The sequence below is a fragment of the Zootoca vivipara genome, chromosome 17 (genome assembly GCF_963506605.1).
Source record: "Zootoca vivipara chromosome 17, rZooViv1.1, whole genome shotgun sequence".
NCBI lineage: Eukaryota > Metazoa > Chordata > Lepidosauria > Squamata > Lacertidae > Zootoca > Zootoca vivipara.
Genome location: NC_083292.1, coordinates 3,118,384 through 3,131,304, shown reverse-complemented (window position 1 = coordinate 3,131,304; position 12,921 = coordinate 3,118,384). Strand labels below are relative to the sequence as shown.

The 12,921-nt window shown below is 46.8% G+C and overlaps 1 protein-coding gene across 16 annotated transcripts in view; it reads right to left on the bottom strand.

The window, feature by feature from the left end:
- NCOR2 (nuclear receptor corepressor 2) overlaps positions 1 to 12,921 on the bottom strand; it is a 355,605-nt gene that overhangs the window by 116,684 nt on the left and 226,000 nt on the right. For all 16 annotated transcript variants that reach the window (XM_060269894.1, XM_060269902.1, XM_060269904.1 and 13 more), the window contains one exon: positions 9,880 to 9,942. In XM_060269894.1, the coding sequence (XP_060125877.1) occupies positions 9,880 to 9,942 (63 nt within the window). The remainder of the gene's footprint in view (positions 1 to 9,879; positions 9,943 to 12,921) is intronic.

Below are 12,921 nucleotides of genomic sequence, written 5' to 3'. Positions count from 1 at the left end.
CAACAGCAGCTAATCATCAGAATGTGAATTAAAGCCTGGAGACTGGTGGCCATTTATATTAAGAAAAAGCATTTCAATTTCAAAGTCCACACAAAATTTTATTAAGTTAATATGAATGGAATTAAAAAAAATTATCTTCACCCATTTCCCAATTTTCCCACGTGGTATATTGCACATGTTCAAATGAATGTCACCCGGCTGGATGCAGGCTGATACTGCAATCCTACACACCAAAGGTTCCCAAACTGTGGACTATAAACTTTATTCAGTTGGTCTGACTGCAGTGTGTCCACACTCATATGGATCTTTAAGTGTACTTTTATCACTTCCTTTGCTTATTATATTATCTTACAATTTGAATTCTGTGGAATGCAAATTGTAACACAATAAATTATAATGCAAAAAATAAAAGAAGCAGTAAAAACACAATTATGAATCCTGCACCATCTAGCACAGGGCATTACAATTGCTGCAACAGGCAGAAAAATCATTAAATGGTCCACCAAGACCATCAGCAATTTTCAAGTGGCCTGTGGGGGAACCTGCTATAAACAGTTACTGGAAAGTGAAACCCATTGATCTGAGTGGTATTTACTTTTGAGTAGACATGCACAGGAAGGTAGGTTAGCATGAGCATAGCCCCCGGGGGGGGGGGGAGCTGCCTCCCTAAATCAAGTAAATAAAATTTTATTAAGGTTTAAAAATACAAAGCTTAATATTATTTCCCTTTTTTCAACCAAACCAAGATTTTTATCTAGATACAATAAAAACACAGAAAGTGGGGGGGGGGTTGAAATAGAGAAGGAAAAAGAAATAAAAAAGAACAGAAAGGAGGTTAAAAGAGAAAGATAGAAAATAAGATTCATAAAGTTTACAAACTTCATAGTTTCAACTGATTGAAGACTTTGACAGATTTTTCTGAGCACTTGGAGCCAAAATAAAGTAATTTAAAGCAATTGTTGTTGAGACATTTCATTCCGAATCTGCTAGACAGAGCCAGACATGGGATGATGGCAGGTGGGTGTCCTGCTCTCTCCCAACAGAAATCCTGGCCACGCCCCTGCAAGTTAGCTGCAAGTAGCTCCTATCTGAATCAACAGGACTTGAATCCACAAACTTTTCACACTATCAATGAGGCTGAAGCACAAATAACTTAAGGGTCATTCCCACTTCTGCTCCCCCCCCAACTGGACCCCTTTTTTTAAGGCAAGGGGCAAGCAAAGTGTGGATGAGCTCTTAGTCTGGATCCGGTGCAATGGGCTGTGTCCATAGAATCATAGAACTGTAGAGTTGGAAGGGACCAGGAAGGTCATCTAGTCCAACCTACTAGTGAATACTTTTTGCACACTCTCATGCCACCCCCACAGCCCCCTTTGCTTTGAGAAGCTCTGGCACTGCCCCCACTCTCCTGCACCTCCTTCCCACCTCACCCAATATGTATAGCTAGGAAACATTTTTTCTAGATATTCCACTAAATGCCTCCTTCATTCCTGCTGCCACCAGAGAAAACCTTTTATCTGAACACTTTGCCCTTCATGTAGCCAGGAATGAGGCATGTGGTGTGACATAATTAATATAGCAAACATTTCATAGAATCATAGAGTTGGAAGAGACCACAAGGGCCATCCAGTCCAACCCCCTGCCAAGCAGGAAACACCATCAAAGCATTCCTGACATATGCCTGTCAAGCCTCTGCTTAAAGACCTCCAAAGAAGGAGACTCCCCCACACTCCTTGGTAGCAAATTCCACTGCCGAACAGCTCTTACTGTCAGGAAGTTCCTAATGTTTAGGTGGAATCTTCTTTCTCGTAGTTGGAATCCATTGCTCCGTGTCCGCTTCTCTGGAGCAGCAGAAAACAACCTTTCTCCCTCCTCTATATGACATCCTTTTATATATTTGAACATGGCTATCATATCACCCCTTAACCTTCTCTTCTCCAGGCTAAACATGCCCGGCTCCCTAAGCCGTTCCTCATAAGGCATCGTTTCCAGGCCTTTGACCATTTTGGTTGCCCTCCTCTGGAAACATTCCAGCTTGTCAGTATCCTTCTTGAACTGTGGTGCCCAGAACTGGACACAGTACTCCAGGTGAGGTCTGACCAGAGCAGAATACAGTGGTACTAATACTTGATCTAGATGCTATACTCCTATTGATGCAGCCCAGGATTGCATTGGCTTTTTTAGCTGCTGCATCACTGCATCATTTGTATGTTTTAAATATTGTAAATTTTCTTGATTTCGTACTACTTGGAGTAGATGCATCAAAATTAATGAAGAGGGCTCACTTAAGTCCATTAATTTCAGGGGCTCTCCCTTGACTGTAGCTTAGGTGGATGCTACTGAGTATACTTTATTTGTAAGACAGGGTGGCTGCAATCCTATGCCCACATACTTGAGAGTATGTGCTATTGGACTCAGTGTAACATACTCCTAAGATTGTGAACTGCAATAGAAAGAAAATTTCTTAATAATAATAATAATAATAATAATAATCATTCAAAGTAAAGGGATGTGTCATGTATTAATTTAAAACATTTGTCTCCCGACTTGCTGTCTAGAGGACCCCAAAGGCAGCTAAAAATCATTGCAGACAACAAAACAGATTTTAAAACACTATTACAATAATAAAACAGCAAGCTCAAAAAGAAACAACAAAGCATTAGCAACTATTAAAAAACCACAGGCATCAAGAGAGTCTCTTTTGTTTCCAAGAAGCTCTAAATGCCATCCGAAAGTGCCTGAAGACAGAAAACATCACCTAGAGCTGTGAATACTCTGTACTAACAAACTATTCTATAGAGATTTAAAATAAAATGGCAGGGAGGGGGATTTGCATGAAGTACCTGAAATTTTGCATCACAAAACCCTAATTTTGCAACTAATATAAATCACTCCATGTGAATGTTATGGACTCCCTCCCTTCACAATGCTTTGTGCTTTTGTTAGTCATGGGGAGGGATAAAACCAAGCAGGGTTCTGCTGCAGACCCTCCCTCACCCTTGCACATGGGTGTGTGTGTGTGTATACACAGAAACACAATTTTGTAATCATAAGGGCTAGAAAACTAGATTGTTGTAAGCAGAGATTCTGAGTTCTGTCTCCATTTGTGCCACGTTTTCATGTTTTGCGCGTGTGTGTGTGCGCACACACACACACACACACACACCACCCGCCTGCACAGGCAAATACGTTATATGAGCAGGCTGTGCTTTTACAATTCTTGCAGACCTTCAGATGTCTGGAAGCACACCATAGGAACAAGGAAGGATGTTCATTAAGCATCAAGATCCCAGGCAGATGCAGCTTGGAACCACATAGTGAATACAGCTCAGGATCACCCATCTGGACATGTTGGGTGTCCTGACCAAGGAAGGGCAGAAAGTCCAGTCATTACCTTCCACAAAGGCAAAAGGTGAAAAACATTTTGCACCAAGGAATCTAGACCTGGCCTCCTCTCCAACCTCAGGCAGAGAACAAAGCCTTATTGATGGGGACATCCTGTGCATGCAGGTGATCCTGGATGTTACAAAGCAGTTTGAGAAAGCTTTGAATCTCAAAGGGAGAGGAGATGGCTATGCCTAAGGAGATGTGCCTCCTGGGTTCCAGGAGGTGGGAGGGTTTTGAACCGCTTCCCCACAGAAGGGGTCATGCACAGGGCAGAGCGGGCATTAGGGCACATGCAGCAGGATGTACCATAGTGGTAAGCTCTGGTGCCAGCTGTTCAATATGGAGCAATGGGTTCAAAAGGAGAGTTGGGTCAGCCTGCCAGCAGGTTCCACCACACTGGCCAACATCTCAAGAGTTCTTGCCATCCAGCTGGACCAAATCAGTGCCAGCTGCTCCTGGTCAAAGAGCAAGGAGTGCCATGCAATCTGCCACCCCCTGGGAGCTGAAGAGACAAACAGCAACTTGTTGACTATGGTCCCCTACTGTATACCTAAGGGAATGGCACAGTATGTCACCAAATATCACATGCCAATGTGCTGCAAGCTGTTTCCTCTAACCTTCTGCTTATTCCTGAATCACTCCCTCCAAACACCCACCCCAGAAGCGGAACAGTCCAGACAAAGATTCCACCATTTTACTCAGTGAGAACAAAGCCTGAAATGAAGAACACATACACACAGCTCAGCTCATGACCTCTGCATGACAACAATAACGATGAGACTACGGCAGAATTAAAAACGTAGGATGAGATAAACATTAAATAAAATGTGCAGTAATTAAAAACCATATCTCTGCTTACAACAACAACAGCAACAGAACAGCTCAGCTCTGCAAAGCTCCTCATGACAGACGGCCAAGTGTGCAGGAGGGAGAGCAGCGCTACAGGAGAGAGTAAGAGCTATGCTCAGTGCCTGCCCCCACACCTCCAACGCACTACTGAGGATGCTGCAGAACTGCCTTCCTAACAAGAATGTGTGAAAAACCCTGGGAGGGAGTGGAGAATGCCAGCTTGGGAGAGCTGGAAGCAGGCAGCCAACTTATCCCATATGGAGACCGGCACTTAGCATTGCCAGTCTGGTGCCCAATTGTATTGGCAAGAGTGCCACAAAGACACAAGGGTCCAAAAGTGCTGCAATGCACAGAGGTTGCTTGCTTTTGCTTTGGTTTTGGTTGGTCTAATAAGTCAAAAGCATACATCTGCTCAGCCCAGATGCCCTTCCGTTCCTCCTTGCACCCAGATGGGTGTCAAGGGCCATACCTACGAGCCGTAGAACTTTGGAATTCACACAGGGGGCAGGCAGGGTGTATGGGGTGTTAGAGGAGAGACAGGGTGGTCTGCCCTTGGAGGCTGATGGATCCAATGGGTTTCCAGATAGCTCTGAGGAATTTCCTGACTGATATGACTGGCACTCTTGTGGAACATCAGGATGGCTTGAGGTGTTGACATGATCGCCCGTGAGCTCCCTCTTCCACTTTGTGGAGCTTAGGGCAAAGAAAAAAGCTGGGAGACAGCTTGAATGCAAGTGGGGGGCAAACTAAGACAACTGCAACCAAACCCTGGTGAGTGTCCTGCATTATCAAGCTCACCCAGTGGCAGGGAAAGTAGCAAAGAAGGCATACTTTGCTACCTCCATTGCATCCTCATTGCTCCACCCAGCAGAGCTTTTCCAGGTAGTGAGGGGCCTCTTACAGTCTGGCCCTTAAGAGGTGGCAGAACTGATGGTAGCTCCCCGTGAGTTGTTTTCAAGGCATTTTGCAGAAAAAAATTGCTTGCATCTGCCAAGACCCTGGACCTGTTACAGCAGATGAATATTGAGAACTGCCCAGAGCACTGTCTTGTCCTGTTACATTAGAGGAGTTTCAGTAAGGCTTGAGGATGTGGACAAGGTGCTTGGATCAGTCAGGGCGACCACTTGCACTGTGAACCCTTCCACCTCTGGGCCGATAAAACGAGCAGGGAAGGGACAGCTGGCTGGGCCAGGAAGGTGATTAATGTTCCTTGCAAGAGAGGGTGGTCCCTGCCTGCTTGAAAGAGGCAGTGGTAAAGCCACTCCTCAAGAAACCCTCATTGGAATCAGAAAATCTAAGTAATTACCAGCCAGTAGCCAATCTCCCCTTTTTTGGGCAAGGACCACCTGTCCCCCTATGAACCAACTCAGACCCTGCAATCATCGTCTGAGGCCCTTCTTCATGTCCCTCTCACTGAGAGGTCTGGAGGGTGGCAGCAGCTCCCCACTTGAGGAATGCTTGCCCCAGGGAGAGCCAACACACCTGGCACCTGTGTTAGATATCTTCAGGCACCAGGCAAAAACATTCCTCTTCTCCCAGGCCTTTTGCTGATCAACAACCTACATCATTTTAAATCTAATTGTTTAAATTAAACAATTTGGACTGTGTGCGGGTTGTTATTTTTGTTTATTACTATGGTATATATTTTGTGTTTTATATTGCAAACCGCCCTGTGATCCTCAGGTGAAGGGCAGTATAGAAATTTAATAAACAAAATAATAAATAAATGGGTGGGTCTGGAAAGACTTAAAACTACTGGTTCTGTTTAAGACTTTATTTTTTAAAACATGGTTTTGCTTTTAACAGCCCCCCACTATGGGGGTGGCTTTATTGGTATGTTTTTATCTTTTAAAAGCAGATTTTAAACTGGACATTTGTTATGCATGATTTATACTTTTTATATTCTTGTTTCCCACCCGTAGCCTTCAGGGACAGTCTGGCTGAATATTTGGATGAATAAATCATTCAAAACAAGATGAGAAAGGGTTTAATGGCATGTACTGAGGGAAAGGAGGATCCTCCACGTTTGAAGTAGTTTGCCCAGCTCAGTGACTAGAGGTTTGAAGGTTAGGAAACCACTGCACAGTCACCCCAAGCCATGCATTTCAGCCAATGTGATGTAATCACAGTACAATCACTGTTTAAACCTGTAACAGCAAACCCCTTTCCAGACATTGTACCACTGAAAAGAGAGGGAAGCCTGTCAGAGAAGGGAATCCCACAATTTCCCAAATTTCCTAAAGTGCCAAACTTTCAGGGCTGGATGCTGAACAAAAGGTACACGCTGATCAAACAGACAATTGAGCCAGGAAACAGATAGGTGTGCATGCAGGGAAATGGGCAAGCATAGATAGACACCAAAGATGGAAAGCAAATCAATCAGGCACAGCTTTGGCACTGTCCTGGGGATACTCCAGGTAGCTGCTGGGAGCCATCCAGTCTGGCAGGGCTCACTGGGGCTGATGACAACCCTCATTGCTTCAACATCTTCAGTAAGCAACACCCCCCCCACACTGCCACCAATTTGCTGGTGCTCTTCCTACTGGAACCAAGCAACAACTTGGCTCCCGTTGACCCTGCACAGCCACCATCTTTAGTTTATCCAAAATGCAGTGCGATGAAGCACTTGATATAGCCCTGTTTCCACTTATCCTCTGTAGCATTTCATTATGGAACATTAATAATGGTGGCTGGCTCAGCTGAGCAAGTGGGGCTGGAAGCATCAGCACAGAAACAGAAAGCTGGTGGTCACCTTTTGGGTGCTGCTGAAAACAGACGCTCCTTTACTGGCATGCAATGATGTTGCAGAGAGTAAAGTGTCAGAATCTGTAAGGGCTCAAACTAGGGATTAAGGGAGTGGGGATCCAGGCACCTTACTTCCTGCAAAGTCAAGGTAGCTCAAGAGCTGAAGGAATTACAAACCTGATGTTTCCCATGCTACAGCAATGCCCTTATCACAGCCAAGCATGGTACTGAAGGTCATCAACTCAGCAGGGCCAGGTGCCCTGAGAAACCAGCGAGAGTCAGTCAGTCTGGCTGTATATAAGTCAAGTGCCATGCATGGCTCCTCAGGCTAGTCAACTTGTCTCATGGAATAGCTAAAGAGCCTGTGGCCAGCATCCTTGATCTGGACCACCAGCCCATATTCTACCACTACTTCTGCTTCTGGCCCATTTGCTCCTCACTTCCCTGCTTCAGACCCTAAATCCCCATCTTTTTCTTGACCACATTGTCTTCCTTGTGCCCTTTAAGGCTGCATGTTGCAGAACTGGACCCCTCTCAGCAGACCATCTCAGAGCTTGGCCACAGCCTGGCAAGAGTGCCCCCCAAGTGACTTACACCACCGCATAAAAAGCTCTGCTCTGTGCAACCACTATTTTAAACTCTGAGGGAGCCACAGAAGCCAACCTGTCCCCTGTGTGTAGATACCTGGGGAAAGGCACTCCTTGAGGAAAGGGATTCCTAACTGTAGTGAATCAAACTCTGATTTTGCTCCAGTTATTTATTCAGCTCCTAGTTGAACAACCTAGGATCAGGCTTTTTTTTAAAGGAGGGGTACTACACCTCCAACAACGTTACCGTACCCCATAATTATAATAGCTGCTGTATGTTTTGACAGCCTGTTGGTTCAACGGTTTATTTCACGATAAAAGTGTCATTAGGCAAGACCTTTCCTCTTGCCAGACTTGCATTTCCTTGCTTAATGCTAATTACAGGGTGCTTCCTTCTTTTGTCTCCTGCAGCAACACGTAATCCCTCCTTCCTTCACTTAAGCCTCCCTCTTGCCAAGAGATGCACTATCCCAAGGGCTGCTGAGCCTGTTCTGCCTCGCTTGCCTCTTGACAGCAACCCACATTGTCAACATGGGGCTCCACAAAGCAGCCTATACCTGCACCATCTGATGTGCAGCCATGTGATACAATCCACTGCTCAACTGCCCCGCAATAGACCTTGTGCACTCTGAACCGGAAACAAAATTATGTACCAAGCAAGTTGAAATCCTGCTGACAGTGACTCATTTTGTACTGATTAATCTGTAATACAAATGTGCTTGTACTGACAGATTAAGCTCTACATGATTTAACACCTAGAAACTTGGTGGAGCAGCTGTCCCAGATGTACCTGCCTGAATGTTAAGATGGAGTGGAGATGCCCTCAAGTTGCTGCCACATTTGATGAGAATCTGCTGTGGAGCAATACAAGAGAAGACATTGCCAATATAAGTGCCCCAACTGTGGAACTCCCTGAACTCTCAGCTATAACTGGCACCAACTCTTAGGAGCTTTCGGTACTCGTAGAAGACTTATTTCTTTGCACCCAGGTCTTTGCTTGAAACGTGTTCTGTTGGCCCTGTTTCTTGGATTTTGCTGGCTATGTATTGATTGTTTATTTATTTTTAGTGCTGCATTATTATTATTCATGCAAATCAGACCTTTCCAGCATTTTGTTATACACTGTGGCTTTTACTGGTTGTATGCTGCTGAGGGACTACAGCATTACTGATGAATGGGTAAGAAATTCTGCAAATAAATTAATGCACAAAGTTTTGCAGGGATTTAGTGGATGGCTTTAAAAGAGAATTAGAGTTGACAAACTCATGGAGGAGAAGACCATCAGTCACTACTAGGCACAATGGCAATGTTCTACCTCTGCTGTCAGAGGAAGCAGGCCTCTGTATAGGAATTTCTGGGAACTGCAAGTGAGGAGAGACTCGGGTCCTGCTTGTGAGCTTCCCAGAGGTGTCTGGATGGCCACTGTGAAAACAGGAAACTGCACTCAATAGGTCTTTGGCCTTATCCAGCACTGTTCTTCATATGCAATCTGGATATTTAATGGGGGCAAACCACAGACCACCTGAACAAAGCTTGTGAACCACAGTTTGTGAACCTCAAATCTAGGTAAACCAGCCAGAATTCTGGTAGCTTAACTGTGTACTAGTTTAAATGTTCTGAATCATTTTCAAGGGCAGCCTCACAAATAATGAATGCATTACAACAATCCAATTTGGAGGTCAGATTATTGTGTACACAGCATCATCAACATGTTTTATTGTATTTTTAATATTTTGTTGGAAGCTGCCCAGAGTGGCTGGGGAAACCCAGTCAGATGGGCGGGGTATATATGTATGTATAAACAAACAAACAACAACAACAATATCTTTTCTTTTCTTTTTTTGCATCTCTCCAGCATTTCCAATGCCTTTTCACTCACTGGCAAGAACAGGTAACCAGAACTGGAAGGTGAGAGCAGTCTTCCCTTAACTAAGCAAGTCAACAGGCTACTTGCCTGCACACTTTCCATATATTCACCACAAAACAAAGGACAAGAATCTCAGCAAAGAAGAAAAAGAAGAGAGGGATCGTATAAAATCTTTGAGGAGGCTCAGACCTGCCTCTTGCAACCCAAGTGAATACACCCAGCGCTGCTCACCTCTGGCTGCAGTGTCAGCCCAGCAGGACACGGCAGGGCTGCTGCACAGAAGCTGCTCAGACTCAAGGGGCATGTTTCAAATTGCTCATGAAAAGCATCTTCAATTCCACATCATATTGCACCAACTATACAAGCACTGAATAGATCTAATGCCAAGCAAACTTATTCAGGAGAGAAGGGGCATTTAAACAGAAAACAAAACAACAGTGTCACCTTTTTTAGCCGTTTCCATCTCCTCCTCTGTCCAACGAGAACTTTCATTCATCTCCAGAGAGGCTGAAAAACAAACCAGAGCTGGCTGTAGCAAATGGTGGGAACAAAGCATAACTCAATTTCTCTTCCTCCCTGTTTTGTTTGTATGCTCCCCTGGGCTCCAAGCCCTACCCCATAGCTTAGGGGCAGAACACCCGTTTTGCATCCAGGAGGTCCCAGGTCTCAGGTAGCAAGCAGCAGAGCTGGGAAAAACCACTGCCTGAGACAATCTAGAGCTGTTGCCAGTCAGAGTAGACAATACTAAGCAAGACAGCTCAATGACCTGACTCAGTTCACCTATTTCTCACTTCCAGTTCTGTGGAATTCTTGAACCAATAGCTTTCCCAATTGGGTTCCGGATATATGCTTTCCGCATTGGAGCTGTGGAAGGAATAGGGGTGGGCGTGGGGGGCTGGTTATACTCAGTGCCATTCCTTTATGTTCAGATTCTGAGGCCAAAAGAGAACACAGCATTTCCACTGACAAACGAGCCTGCCCACTCTTTTTGACATCTTTGAATACCAACAGCAGTAACTGGAAAGGATACAGGTGTTGGCATTTTCAGGAGCCACACCTTGATTAAGAAAGGTCCTACCACTCCTACTTTAAGTTTTGATTTCGGCAGGCATTTGTCCTGCTGGAATCTGCACCCTATCTTCTATCTATCAAATCATAACAACAATATTATAATTAATGATTTCTGTTGAGCCAGTGTGGTGTAGTGGTTAAGAGCGGTAGACTCGTAATCTGGGGAGCCGGGTTTGCGTTTCCGCTCCTCCACATGCAGCTGCTGGGTGACCTTGGGCTAGTCACACTTCTCTGAAGTCTCTCAGCCCCTCACCTCACAGGGTGTCTGTGAGGGACAGGGGATATCGCGAAGTCCCTCCCCTCCTGAGTTCAAGCCCGTCCCCGAGCAAAGGGGAAAGCAGGGAGAGTTCCGATTCCAGTGGGGAAGCAGGAAGTCGTGTCCGAGGCTCAGGCAAGGTAGAGGAGCCAGGGTCCCAGGTGGGACAGGAAGGGGCAAGCAAGGGGGGAAGACCCATCCCTCCAACTCCAGAATTACGCAGGAAGAGGAGGGGCAAGAGGATGGGTCTGCCAAAGCTTTTGTGTTGGAGAAAGACGCGCCAAAAGCCATTAGGAGGTTCTGAAACCGACTGACAACATCGCTCCGTGTAAATAGCAATGACTTGAGCACTGTAAATACGCAGCACCAATAAAAGAATAAAATGCAGAGCTGCGTAGCGTCGTTACTCTGAAGTAGTCCACTCCGGCCACTGTGACAGCAACCTCCTAATCATTTTTGGGCTACTTCGGAGTTGCCGGGATGAGCGTGTCCGAGGCGGAGAAGTGGCGGCAGATCGCTGAGCAAGCCCAGCTAGAACTGCAACAGCTGTCGCTGCAGGCGCAGGGAGAATTGAAGGCAGCTAAAGAGGAGACTAAGAAGGTCCAGGACGACCGGCTACAACTTGCGGAACAGGTGAGAGAGCTCCAGGAAAAAGAGCAGCATTTAAGGGCGGTGGCGGTAGACCTCCAAAACAAGCTGGATGCAGAGAAAAACAAGGCGGGAGGGGCTCCCCAAGTCCAAGTGCTGCCAGGAAGGAGAGCAGGGACCCTTGTAAGCAAATTCAATGGAGACCCGAAGGAGTTTCAGGGCTTTGAGACTGAGATCGTGTATGCTCTTGAGCTGCACCAGAATGAGTTCCCCGATGATGAGCACAGAGTAGCGTTTATTGTGGAACATCTCACCGGAGCAGCCAGGGAGTGGCTAAGACCATTAATCGCAACCAAGAATCCTTGCATGAAAAATGTCCAACAATTTCTAGAAGGTTTGAGGACGATGTATTCGTCCGATAGTCATTTGGACCAGACTAAGGAGGAACTGCATAATTTACGCCAAGGAAATATGACAGTTCGCGCATATTGGGCGAAATTCACCATGCTGGTGCACAGACTGGGGTGGGTTTTGGATTCGCCTCCCATGCAAGCTGCGTTTTACTTGGGTTTGAGCGAGGAGGTGAAGGATGAACTCTCGAGAGGTCCAAAGCCCAGTACTATGGATCAGCTGAGCAAAGCAGCTCTGGCGGTGGGGGTGAGGCAGGAATCCCGGTGGAACGACAAGCAAGCGACGCGCGCAAAGCGGGCTTGGTTCCCACGGTCGCAGGAGAAGCCACTCCCTCAACAACCCTTTCAGGCCACGCCTGGAGCCAGCCAGGACCAGGAGCCCATGCAGATTGATAGCGCGCGCGCGCGGGCTTTTCAAACCCCAGCGGCGCCAAGACGCAAGGAGGGAAGGGGCGGGAATTGCTTTCTCTGCAACTCACCCCAGCATCTCGTCAGAGACTGCCCACATCGCAGGGAGTGGCAAGGAAAGGCGGGAACGGTGGTGCCCTCCCCCACTGACGCAGCACCACAGCAGGGAAACGGGAAAGCCTGGCTGCAGGAGACAAGGGGCAGCAGCCAGGCACAGTCAGCAGACAACAGCCCCAGCCCGCCCACCCGCACAGAGAGGTGCAGAGCCAGCCCACCCCTCCCAGAGCAGGAGTGGTTCTAGAAGTGACGCTAACGCTCCCAAATGGCTATCCCCTGACGGTCCTCGCCTTAATTGACAGTGGGGCGTCCGCCAACTTCTTCTCGAGAAGCTTTGCAGAAGAGCACCAAATCCAGCTTTTGCAGTTGGATTTTCCTCTGCACGTAGCAACCATTGACGGCAGGGAGCTGCTGGGAGGGGCCATCACACATCAAACCCCCCCCATGAGAATGACGGTGGGAAGGCACTCAGAGACACTGGCGTTCAACGTCACCACCATCTCAGACCCCCCCATCGTCTTGGGCATGAGCTGGCTGGCGCGCCACGACCCCTCCATCAGTTGGCACCAGAGGTGCATCACGTTTGGGTCAGACTTTTGTCTGGAACATTGCATGCAGCACCAACCAGGGGAGGGGCCTCCGATAGCCACGGTGGCCACCATGCATATCAAAGGGGGTGAGGCAATACCCAAGCAG